At 39.1% G+C, this 13,515-nt stretch overlaps 1 protein-coding gene across 2 annotated transcripts; it reads right to left on the bottom strand.

The window, feature by feature from the left end:
* Positions 1-457: 457 nt before the first annotated feature.
* LOC117290225 (fibropellin-1-like) lies at positions 458-12,252 on the bottom strand. Of its 2 annotated transcripts, none has more exons than XM_033771485.1 (13): positions 11,999-12,252; positions 10,032-10,154; positions 9,314-9,463; positions 8,686-8,808; positions 7,656-7,775; positions 6,395-6,508; positions 5,867-5,989; positions 5,248-5,376; positions 4,291-4,413; positions 3,583-3,708; positions 2,848-3,015; positions 1,949-2,045; positions 458-1,453 (listed from the first exon to the last, which is right to left on the bottom strand). In XM_033771485.1, exons 1-13 carry the CDS (start codon positions 12,129-12,131, stop codon positions 877-879), a joined length of 2,106 nt encoding a protein of 701 aa, XP_033627376.1. In that variant the 5' UTR covers positions 12,132-12,252; the 3' UTR covers positions 458-876. The 2 variants fall into 2 exon arrangements, with proteins under 2 accessions (XP_033627376.1, XP_033627377.1); XM_033771486.1 differs by having other exon boundaries at positions 2,839-3,015; positions 9,314-9,442.
* Between the last annotated feature and the right edge of the window lie 1,263 nt (positions 12,253-13,515).

Below are 13,515 nucleotides of genomic sequence, written 5' to 3'. Positions count from 1 at the left end.
TGCATATGCAAAAGTGTCCGGAGCGGACAGTATTGCATGGCGGACACAATTGCATCCGACAATGGCAAGGTCTACCGGTTGGATCGCTGTGGCATCAAGCGTCCACTTAAAAGTATTTGGTAACACCCTTAGCAACAGTCGCAGCCATAACAGTAGACGCCATTTTGGATACATCCATGTTGCTTTTTACTGACAGTTACATCAATGCATCCAGTGGCTGTGTGGGGACTACACCAGAAGATGGAGGGAGGGGTAAACTTCATTTTAACATTATTTTGTCGTTCTACAAGTTTACCAAAAGTAATCGTCTTAAATAATTATTGAGAAAAAAAAAACTCCGTTGTATAATGACACAATACAATTATATAAAATTGTTATTAACTTGACATATTTTAAGAAAATATATTCTGTTGTTTCCATTAAAAATGTATTTTTTGTTATATAAAAGTTATAAAAACGAACAGAAAATAAGTATCAAAAGGAACAACATGTACATAACAGCAGATATATAAAGAAGAATGGAATAATTTTACCCGCCCCTCCAAAAAGGGGAGGGGAAATAACAGTATCAGATAGTTCCGAAATAAAAGATAGGCTGCCTTACACAAAGTAAAATAGTGGAAATTACTACATAAGCAGCTCAATGAAATTGGACCCCGGAATTTGTTCGATGTTTTGTCCCCTCAATTTTAGGTACTGTACAACCTACGCCTGTTGCCAAGGCCTCCTTGGCTTGGAGAGCCGCGACCACAAGCGACTGGAAAAGGAGACCACGCACGCGATCGCCACTCGATCGCAACTCGACTTGCGCGCGTACCGAGCCAGTCGCTCAACTGTTTATGCCACGAAAGCCTTGCCAAAAGGCGTATAGTACACCTAGGAAATGACCTCCATGTATTCACGACTATTTTTGGTCTGGTTGACGTCTTGAGCGGAGGGCACCAAGTAAGCCTCGCCGTCCTCCATTGCAGCAGGTTCGGGAATCTCTTCGTAGATATTATTGTCATATGCGTATCCTTCCTTTGGAGACCTCGCAATGGCTACCGGTTTCGGGGCCATTTTGGATGGTTGTTTCGGAGCCATATTGGATGGTTGTTTCGGGGCCATATTGGATGGTTGTTTCGGGGCCATATTGGATGTTTTTTTCGGGGCCATATTGGCTGGTTGTTTCGGGGCCATATTTGCTGGTTGTTTTGGGGGCTTATTGGCTGGTTGTTTCGGGGCCATATTGGTTGGTTTTGGGGTAAACGTGGCTGCTGCACGCCCTTGTGATTTTGAAACAGGAGCTAATGATACTTGATATTCAGGGGGGTTTGCAGATGAATAATACACAGAATCGGGGGGTGCCACATAACCATTATATGGCGGTGGGTTTGAGTCAATGAACTTTGGCGGGCCTTGTGGTCCTAGTTGTACGTTCATTGGGTAGGGATGAGGCCCAGCGGCTGCATTTCTGAGGAAGATAAATAAAAGGGAATGAAATAGATCAAAGAAATTCCTTAGAGCACATAATAACATTATTTGTAATTTTTATATAGACCATATGTGATCCAACAGGGCCTAGCCCAACACGAAATAACAAACATGTGAAAGTTTAAGCTAAATCGGTCATCAAAGTCATATAAACTCCCATTAAATGTTTTCACTGTTTTCAAACATCGGGTTTGACCGGACGTGTGCGATAAAGAACATTTTTTACTCATTTCCCATTACAGCATTTTAAGCAAACTATTTCGAGGAAGGTTTGCCACATTGCCATCTTTATACATTTTAAGTCATATGTCGCAATCTGTGAGCATTTATATTTACAGTCTTACTAATGTTGTACACACCCTTTTAAAGGATAAAGTGGGAACACAACTTTGCGATTGACATGAATATTCACATTGTATTTTGCATAATATGCGGGACTATTTGTTTGAATGAATGAACCATTCTGTATATATACCTGCGCTGTTTATTTCTTGATGACACTACACAGCAGACGATAAAACCAACTATCAGAAGAAGAACTATGAATCCTCCTGCAGCACCTGCAATGATTGCTAATGAAAAACAAAACAAAAACAAAACTGACTTTTCAAATTCATAAACGCCATCAGATAAAACTAACACTTGACATAGGAAACTCTGGAACAAGTTTATGAAATTGATCATCAATTGCGCTCAATAGGGAAGTTCAAGATGGCTGCACCATTATAAAGGTCAATAGTATACACATAATGAATGTTTATGAGTGCAATGGTGCGAATATGTTCATGAGTTGAAAGATGGAATGTTCTATTCAACGAGGCGGAGCCGAGTTGAATGGAACATTCCAGCTTTCAACGAATGAACATTTCGCACCATTGCACGAATGAAAAACATTCATTATTTGTTTTATATAACATCCAAGTAGATCTTTGTAATTTTGATTAAAAGATACAACTTTCAAAACAAACAAAACGTAGGCCTACAATTGGAGAAGCCGAATGTTAAGTAACTATACTACCTTGCAGTAACACTGCTGCGTTACCAAAGACACGCGCACGCAGTGATATGTGTTTACTCAGCCTTTTCGTTCCATCCGAAAAGTACTATTGCACGCTGGCAGCGTGCAATGGTACTTTTCGGATGGAACGAAAAAGCACGGTGAGTGACTCAGCGTGCAATGGCACTTTTATTTGCTATTACGTGACGGACAATCCTCCAATCAAATGGCAAGGATCTGCTCGGGTGTTATATAATATCCACTGCCAGTAATAAGTAAGGCTTGAGGGGGATAACTGCCACGCTTCAATAGTGCCTGTAATTAATTATCATCTTACATAATATAACGTCATTATTTTTTTTAATTACAATGCTTACGAATGGTAGACGACTCGCCAGTAGTCCCACCAGACACCACCTCGGTTTCACAGTCTGCTCCCGCCCATCCATTGTAACACATACATTGAGTTGCTCCATTGATTACCTCACAAGCACCATTCCCACCTGGACCACAAGGTGGCGACATTGCACACGTTATAGTGTCGTCTAAAAAAAGGATAATGTATCACTGTTTGATATTGTAAACTCAATGCATTTCGCTTTTGAATACAGATTTTTTTAATGTAACTTTTGGTGCGGCTACGGCCATCTAATCATATATTCAACATTGCATTTGCAGCCAACGACCATAGCTATAGCCTGTATCACGCTGTCACCATCTTGATCATGTTCCCTGCTTCAAATAACAGTAATGAATGCTAACATTCATTGCGCAAACATGGCACCAGACTATTATTTTGGCCAGCCTCAGTTTGGTTACATGAGTTGGAATGGACTCTAAAATCAAGATAGCCACACCGTGATAAAGGTCTGATTTGGTCTGCTCAGACAAAGCCATTTTCAAGCCTGCATAATGCTTCGTTTTTGAAATGGCAAGGGCATCAATTAAGGAATGTACTCCTTGGTTTAAGTATAAGGGCACCCTGAGGAGATTGTAAATTTACAACAGCATTGTAAGGGTACCAAGGCAATGAGGGGACATGGAGGCAATCGCCTTTGTTTCTGTAAATTATCAGGAATTTTACATACGGGGTCTATATTTCAGGGTCTTACAGTTAACTTGGCAGTCGTCGCCTGTCCATTCTTGTGTACAGACACAGACGTAGGTGGCGCCCGTCGGGTAGCATGATCCTCCATTGTCACACGGATTGTTGGTGTCACAGTTGTACATTTCAATGGCTACATATATATAAAGAAAGACACACATTACGAACTGAATTACACGGGCATGGTATTTGTTCCTTGGAAAAAAGTAGGACCATTTGTTTAGTGCAAGGGCTGACCTATATAGACACACGATGTAGGCTTTAATAGACTTTTGGGGCTATCTAGTCATAGTTTTTCTGACTTTTCAAGGGGGGGGGGGGAATCGGAAAACAGACCAAAAAGAAGAATATCATGCCCGATTACACTTATTTTACAATTTATTACACAAATATATGCCCGAGGTTCGTGAATCTTCAGGTGCGCCGGACTTCTGCGGGGAGTGTTCGGCCTAGTTAAATTCCAGCTCTGAAAAGGGTTTAAGTTGAGCCATTATTGTTCGCTATGTCTGCCCTGGCTTTTGTATGCTAGGCCTACCGTATAAACCATCATGGATTATGTACATGCTCGCAATGGATGCTCTTTATAGTCTTGGTTCAACGGGTTTCGCTGGGCATCAAAAAGTCATGCCACGAATCCTTATGTTAAGAGCGATCGGTTGAAACCAATCGGAGGCATAATGCCTTGACTCAAGTCTACACACACATAACAACTTACTAGTTTCACAGGCATCACCAGTATATAACCACGGGCAGAGACAGTATGTATTGTCCTCCGCACCAATGAAGTAGCACGTACCACCATTCTCACAAATGCTACTACTGCAGCCTTCACCATCGCCTAAATGGAAATACAATATTACAATCAATGTGCAGACATGGACCTTTATGTAATATGGCGCTTTGCATTTACGGTATTTAAGTTCTAGAAAGGTTTGCGGTAAACCATGTAATGACTATCTCTAATGAGTTGGGGTGGTTCTGAAAAGAACCGTTGGTTTGAACTCCATTGGAGTTCATTCTTAAGTTCATCTCAAAGTAATAGACGATAAACCCACATTGTTAGAACCTATAAACCAAAACAAAAAGGAATAAACCTAAAGGAAAATTATAGGTTTATTTTTTGGAATCGTTCGTTTGTCTTGATCCTATATAAAAGTAGACGTAGACAATAAAACTACCTTGTGAAAATTTCAATTAAAAAAGTGGTTAAGTTTTTGAGAAATTGCCGAAAAAGGCAAGTAGGCCTAGCCTATGTCCACGCAGGAAGACTAATCCCTAATAGGAATACACACTTTGAGAAGCCTTAATGACAGATTCAACTGTTAGTGCATAACTGATATTTTTCTACACAACCACTTTACATCGAGGTGATTTTTTTTCTTCAAATTGCTATATACTACCGAAAGTTGTTGTAGGCCTCTAACCCTAACTAACTTGTTATTGCTATTAATTTTACCATTTGAACGCATTATATTGGTTGAATGAGCGTGTGCGTTTTCTGCGTAGAGAAATTCAACCAATTCAATGCGTTCTCTTTGCGTTGTGATCGTTATCGTTGTCGTTATCGCTGCAGTGTGACTCGGCCTTTAGGTGTGCAATCTTTATCTTTTGCCTCTTCTGTGTATGTATTGATTTTGCTAAATAAAGATTAATATTGAACACAATTTCTTACTGCTTTCTTGGCACAGGTTCCCCGTAAACCCAGCTGAACATGCACATAAATAACCCGAGTCTTCATCGGGGATGCAGGTTCCGCCATTCTCACACGGGCCGCTAGAACAATAATTGTCAGCAATGGTAGCTGCAACGGAAGAGATGACAACAAATAAAAAAGTTGTAAAGCCATCAACGTGTAGATGACGTTTGATAACTGCCCCCCCCCCTCAAAAAAAAAAAAAAAGTTATAAATTAATCTTTGGAAATTAACAAAAAATAAGGTTAGTTTATTAGCTTTCACATAATGACTCGGATGTGTAAGTAATAAATTGTACATGCTTCCTTCACATGTTATTTTCCCGTTATGTGGAAACAATTTCTGTATGAAAACAACTCCGTGTTGCTAGACTGGCACATGTCATTATCCGCAAAGATAAGGGCACGTGGTTATGGTTTGTATGAATTCAGATGTACGTCGGATTTAAACGCAAATCCCCAGAACCATTAAGGCCATGTGAAATGATGCAAGGTCATTATGGACGTGTTGTCATACAAAAACTAACACCATGCTCTCTCAAAGAAATGCTAGCCCAACAAAGAGTAAACGGTTGTTGGAGATGACTTGGTATACATACCCATTTCGCAGAATCCACCCGTGTACATCCAAGGGCAGACGCAGTACGTACCACTGTTCTCACCTACGTCATAACAAGTGCCGCCATTTTGACAAACGTCGCTGCTACAACCAATTCCAGCGTCTATATGGAAATAAAGCAAGTAGGAAACATATCTCTTATACCCGTAAAAGGAAATTAATATAACAGCGCCTTGAGTAACTTGTTTTGTAGATACGTGCGCTATATAAGACTTAGATATTATTATTATTTATATAAATTAAATTACAAATTCAAATAAAGTATTACTTCTAAAGCCCCAAATCCCATTTTTTTGCGTTGTGTGTCTTTGTTTTGGTCCTCTTATAACAGCCTTCTTGTTTTGATGTAAAGAGGTTATTTGACCAGTCCCGGCGAACCCCACAAGAGGTGCAACTACTAAAAAAAACTATAAATAAACACTGGTTGCCATAATCATTAGTGGGCATACCCAGAATTATCATACACTCACGCAGAAAAAAATCAAAAAAATCTAAAACACAGACTTACCATTGATTTCACAATAGGTGCCCGTCCACCCCGAAAAACAACTGCAATAAAGAGTATCAGCAGTTGTAAAACAGGATCCTCCGATCCCACATGGGTTGCTCGCACAGAGGTCAGCTACGATTTCAAAATGGTACAAATGAAGACAATAAACCACAGTTAAACCAAATAATAATTTTAAAAAGACGAGTTTAGGATTAACGCAACAAGGGAAGTTAGTTTACAGAACGACACTTACGACATAAATGGCAAATCTGTCGGAACTTTATTGCACTATACTTTGCTCTGTCAGTGTGCAATGGTATTCTTTGAAGTAAAACAAGTATAATGGGACGGCCAGTTCCACATGGCCAACTTTCAGTGAAATTTTATCGGGCATTTTCCTCTATTGCTTCCCTCGAGTATGGAACCCCTTCCCATCATTTCTTAGCGAAATTGACAACAAACCTGGACCCTTCAAAGCTTCTCTCATGACTCACGTCTTCCATCAGACATTTAAAGGCAGTGGACACTAATGGTAATTGTCAAAGACTAGCCTTCACAGTTGGTGTATCTCAATGCATACAATAACAAACCTCTGAAAATTTGAGCTCAATCGGTCATCGAAGTTGCGAGATAATTATGAAAGAAAAAAAACCCTTGTCACACGAAGTTGTGTGCGTTTAGATGGTTGATTTCGAGACCTCAAGTTCTAAATCTGAGGTCTCGAAATCAAATTCGTGAAAAATTACTTCTTTCTCGAAAATTATGGCACTTCAGAGGGAGCCGTTTCTCACAATGTTTTATACCATCAACCTCTCCCCATTACTCGTCACCAAGAAAGGTTTTATGCCAATAATTATTTTGAGTAATTACCAAGTGTCCACTGCCTTTAAATGCTAACTTTACTGGAGAAGCTGTCGCCTTTGAATGGTTTTTGAAATCAAATGGCGCCATTCAAATGTTGTGAATCACCATTATCATCATCACCGTCCCCAGTCATCATCATTACTATAATCATCATCAGTCAAAAACCATTTTTTGTTCTATGTTTGCTATATGCCTTATATACCTTTCTCTCTCATTTCATCAATTAATATTGTTATTGTTATAAACTAAATCCAATTAATTTATAATCTAAAGGGACCAGGCCCTGTATAAGCCTATAGGAATGGTGCCTTTTCTCATGACCCTTTGTACGTAATCCTTTTATAATTTTACGCTAATTTATTGAGATATTTTGGGAAAAACAAAACAAACAAAAACACATAACTTGTTAACTTACTGCTTGTTTCACAAAGAGTGCCCGTCCAGCCTGACATACAACTACAACTAGGAGTACCAGTAGCTGTTGTGAAACAGGTTCCTCTGTTCTGACACAGGTAGCTTGCACAGACGTCAACAACTACTCACAAAACGGTTGGATGATCAGAGAAAAACAAAGTTATCACAACAAAAATTGATAAATAATTACACAATACATGTAGTCCATACAAGACTAAAAGCATGCTAAGCAAACCATTGTGTCCCCGGCCCGGTTTTTTTTTTTTTTTTTTTTTGGGGGGGGGGAATGAAATGTTTACTATATTATTATTATTAGAAAATAAAATTAGCTGTTGCAAACAACTTACCAACCAAATGGACCGATGGTATAATGCAAAAAATGAATAATGGCCTGACGTTTCGACCCTAGCATGCAGAGTCTTTCTCAACGGCATTTTTTGCCTTTGAGAAAGACTCTGCTAGGGTCGAAACGGCAGGCCATTAACCATTTTTTACATTATTATTGTTATATTATTGTTACACAAATATACAGAGGGAGCAGTTTTTCCCGGGCAAGCAACGTGTGGTAGTGCCAATTAAAAACAAAAATGGCGGCTACACTATCCGTATATAGGGCAATGTGCATTGGTGTTGAACTAATGCCCTCTCAAACTCTGTATCCAAGTGTATCATTTAAAAAGGGTCCCATGCATGGCCATTGACTTGTGTGTAACTATTACGAGAGAGTGGTTTTATTGAAATAAGCAGTAATTTTCATACAGGCTGGTAGATTGCCAAGTGAACGTCGAAGGACAACAACAATAGGGATCATTGTATGACACTTTGAAGTTGCACGAACCCCTGGCTATCCTATTAAAAAAATGCTTTTGCATTCATTTTCCGGAAATATGGAAGGAACTGTTTGGGGGTTGTCCGAGGGCATGAGCCATTTTAATTTTAAAGACCATAAACTTCAGTGGGTATACCCAGAATTATCACACAAACACAAAACAATGACATCACTAAAACATAGAACTTGACTGTAGACTTACCGTTGATTTCACAAAAAATGCCCGTCCATCCAGAAAAACAACTGCAATAAAAAGTATCAACACTAGGCCTACTTGCGGTACAGGATCCTCCGTTCCCACATGGGTTGCCTGCACAGACATCAACTATATGGTTTCAAAACGGTACAAAGGAAAACGAGATAACAGAGTTAAACTTTTAAACAAGAATAAAAGAAAACCCGTTAAGAACACATGGAACTGAATACGCACAGACATGAAATTTACTTTTAAAATACTGGGTAAAGTGACGTCACCTAGCAAAGAAGTATGACAACAGGTGGGCATGCAAAACAACCAACTGGACTCCAAGAAACCGGAGAAAAAAAAGAGGGTGACAAAACCGAAGACGGGGGAGGTGAACTAAGTACATGCAGGGGCATTGCTTGGCAAAAGGCAAAAAGGGAAAGAGTGGAATTTAGAATTGGTGAAGAGGCTTTCCTAGAAATAAGATAGAAAGAAGATAGTGAGGAAATTGCATCAATACATTGTAATGAAAATGCGGTTGAGAAGACTTGCAAACAATACAAATTAATACTATTATTTAAACTAATATCAAACTTTACACGATAAGGTGCAAACTTGTTGTAAAAAAGTACAATCGTTTTCTCACTCGATGTTTCGCAGAATTCTCCGGTGAACGGCAGCGGGCAATAACAAATTTCATCAGGAGTAGACAAGCCAATGTTGTGGCAACTTCCACCATTCTGACACACAGTGCTTAGGCAGTCGACCCCAGAACCTGCAAATAAGAAACACAACACTAGTCCCCATTATAAAAATAGTTTGTTTAGTTTATAATATTTTGTAAAAACTTACACAAAGCATAACTTATTGGGCAGAAACATGGGCAACAACAAAACTGATAGATCATAAACTCGGCACAGTACAATTAATAGCAATGGAGAGCCATTTTACATGTCTCGAATAGAGACAAGATTGAATGCACTGAAATACGAAAGAAAACTTCGAGAAAGTTCGAGACACCATAAGGACAATAAAACGAGCTAAATGGAGATTGGCTGGACACACTGCCCGAAGAAATGACAATAGATGGACAACAAGAATATGGACTGGCAACCAAGGACAGGAAAAAGGAAAAGAGGTAGACAGAGAAGAAGATGGAGGAACAGCATGGGCCAAAACTGCAAGGAATAGAAATGAATGGCATTTACATGAAGAGGGCTACTAGTAGTAGTATTGACCAGACAAACTTGAAAAAGTGAAACAGAAAATGATTCCACGGCATAGTTTGTTAATGGCTGGCATCCATGCTAGATGTATAAATGGTATTTAAACGAGGAGGGCTAGAAGTAAAACAATTTTCTTACTCGATGTTTCGCAGAATTCTCCACTAAACGGCCACTCACAATCACAAAATTCATCATCAACGGACGTCCCAACGTTGTAGCATGTTCCACCATTCTGACATACAGAACTTGCGCAATCAGAAACTATAGTTCAAAACAAAAACAAAAGCAAAAACAAATTAAACTAAAAACAAGCGAAACGAAACATATCAATAAATGAAAAACGGCGTTTGATCGACAGTTTGAACCATTCTAATTTCTTTGTCATAATTTTGTCATTAGACTGTATGGACCCTTGCGGCACGTCCTTGGAAAAACAACCTAACCAGTATGTTTGTTCTATTTGTAATTGTTTTAAAAGCCAAATCGGATACATCACGTTTAAATCTTCTCATGAAAACGCCAATGCATCTATTGCAAGACTTGAGAAATGCATCCAAGAGATTCGACGTTGGACACAACAAAACTTCCTGAAGTTAAATGATGATAAGACAGAGTTCCTTTTATTTGGGTCACGTCAACAGTTAACTAAGGTTTCAGTGCCAGCATACATCTCCATCGGTGATGCTCGGATAGCTCCCTCGCTGAAAGCTCGGAACTTAGGGGTTATTTTTGATTCATCGATGACACTTCAGCCACACATCAACAACATTGTTCGTTTATCATCATATCACATCAGGAATATAGGTAAGATTCGCAAGTACTTGGACAAAAGTGCCACTGAAAAGGTCATTCACGCATTTGTTACTTCTCGTCTTGACAACGGCAATGCTCTTCTCTACAGTCTTCCTAACAACCAGATTTCCCGACTTCAACGGCTCCAAAATACTGCTGCCCGCATTGTGACACTGTGTAAAAAATCCTGTGCTATCACCCCCATCAACTATAATCATCAATGGACATCCCAACGTTGTAGCATGTTCCACCATTCTGACATACAGAACTTACGCAATCAGAAACTATAGTTCAAAACAAAAACAAAAGCGAATGGAACAAATAACAACCTAAACTAAAAATACAAAATAAAAGGGCTGTTTGAATGATAGTAAGAACCATTTTGATCAAGATGTTTTCCAATTCATGTATAATTGTGTTCACTTCACCGTAAACGGACCATTGTGTATTTCCATGTGGCAAAACAGTCTTACTCAACATGTTTTAATTTTTATTAAAGACCCTGGACACTATTGGTAACTGTCAAAGACCAGTCTTCTCACTTGGTATATCTCAACATATGCATAAATTAACAAACCTGTGAAAATTTGAGCTCAATTGGTCGTCGAAGTTGCGAGATAATAATGAAAGAAAAAACACCTTTACACACGAAGGTGTGTGCGTTCAGATGGTTGATTTCGAGACTCAAGTTCTAAACCTGAGGTCTCAAAATCAGACTCGCTGAAAGTTACTTCTTTTTGAAAACTATGTCACTTCAGAGGGAGCCGTTTCTCACAATGTTTTATACCTCTCCCCATGACAAATTGAGTACAAATTTACACAGACTTGCTATTTTATGCTTTCTTTATGGTGAATACTGCTCTTTGACAGTTACCAAAGGACTGGTGTCCAGTGCCTTTAAAAGTGATGAGCACTGTAGTTTATATAACAGGGAACGGCTCTTGGTGTTTTTGTACATGGGAACCAACAAGGAATGCCCGGATAAAAGTGTTAACCATTGAGACTTGTGTCTGATGGCAGAAATATTTGGTGCCTCACCATGGCAGTAAAGTTAGTTTGTTATTGTAGATGAAAAAGGTAAACATTCACTGTACAAACCTACGTGAATGTCCAATATTGAAAAACAACATTGATATTCGCTGTACAAACCTACGTGAATGTCCAATTTCGGGGAAAACAGCATTGATATTTGCTGTACAAACCTACGTGAATGTCAAATGTCCAATATTGAAAAGAAAACTATGATATTCGCTGTACAAACCTACGTGAATGTCCAATATCCAATATCAAATTAACTTATGTCACTGCCTTACCTCCCATATCACTACTGACATCTGTCGATGGACTCGGTCCCATTGAACCACCCGACTGACATCGAATCCTCACTAATGACTGTATCGCAACCATCATCCACAGAATCAGTGGATCCCGTAGAGTTTTCATCATTCACGATGAATAAGCAACTAGTAACCCTCGCACGAGTTTCTCGAATGTTTAGTTTGAAGTGTTAAAACGCCGTTCAAATCCAACGGTTCATATCCTTTTTTGTCGTACTCTTACTTTAGTGTTCTCGCATCAGCACCACAGAATCATGTAATGTTAAAGTCGCCTTGTTGTGGTTCAATTTAACTTTGTTGTTTACCTGTCTAGGACGTCTGTGGACCTTTATTTGCATGCATGGTCGCCTACCGTGGATTTTCATGTACATGTATACAAATGGCGGATGCCTTAGAGAGTTATTTTGTTAATGATGGACAATTGAGTTGCGTAATAGAATAAACTTTGGCCATCCAGTGCTGTGCCTATCGACCAAGATTCACCCATACACTTTAACCCGTGAAAGTCTATCCGATTCAGAAAGAATACATAACAAAGGGAGATCGAAACGTTAGATGGTAATTTCTATTCTACTCAGTTGGTACAAAGAAGACCTACACCCCTCTGACAAACACTTAACTGTAAGGGACCAGAGGTTCTTTTATCATGCCATCTTACAGTGGCATGTGCCGATGTACATGCTTATAATGCTTGGTCATTTATAGCCTTCGAGAAAGACTCTGCTAGGGTGAAACGTCAGGCCATTAAAGGCAGTGGACACTATTGGTAATTGTCAAAGACTAGCCTTCACAGTTGATGTATCTCAACATATGCATAAAATAACAAACATGTGAACATTTGAGCTCAATCGGTCGCCGAGAGTCGCTATTTTGGTATCGACGTTTCGAGTATGCTCTGCTCGTCTTCAGGAATTTAGCAAACCAAAATAGTAGTATCTCAGATGAAACATTTTCTTTTGACTTTTGGTATATAATTAGTATCGACGTTTCGAACATGCTTTGTTCGTCTTCAGGAATTTAGCAAACCAAAATAGTAGTATCTCAGATGGGACATTTCTTTGGACTTTTGGTATATAACTGGTATCGACGTTTCGAACAGGTTTTGCCCGTCTTCGGGAATTTAGCAAACCAAAATAGTCTCAGATAGAACATTTTATTTGGTCGTTTGGTGTATCGACGTTTCGAACATGCTTTGTTCGTCTTCGGGAATTTAGCAAACCAAAATAGCAGTATCTCAGATGGAACAATTTTTTTGGACTTTTGGTATATAACTGGTATCGACGTTTCGAACAGGTTTTGCCCGTCTTCGGGAATTTAGCAAACCAAAATAGTCTCAGATAAAACATTTTATTTGGTCGTTTGGTGTATCGACGTTTCGAACATGCTTTGTTCGTCTTCGGGAATTTAGCAAACCAAAATAGCAGTATCTCAGATGGAACATTTCTTTGGACTTTTGTTATATAATTGGTATCGACGTTTCGAACATGCTTTGC

The sequence above is a fragment of the Asterias rubens genome, chromosome 5, assembly GCF_902459465.1.
Source record: "Asterias rubens chromosome 5, eAstRub1.3, whole genome shotgun sequence".
NCBI lineage: Eukaryota > Metazoa > Echinodermata > Asteroidea > Forcipulatida > Asteriidae > Asterias > Asterias rubens.
Note: the sequence above shows the minus strand (reverse complement) of the source record. Positions and strands in the feature narration are given on the sequence as shown.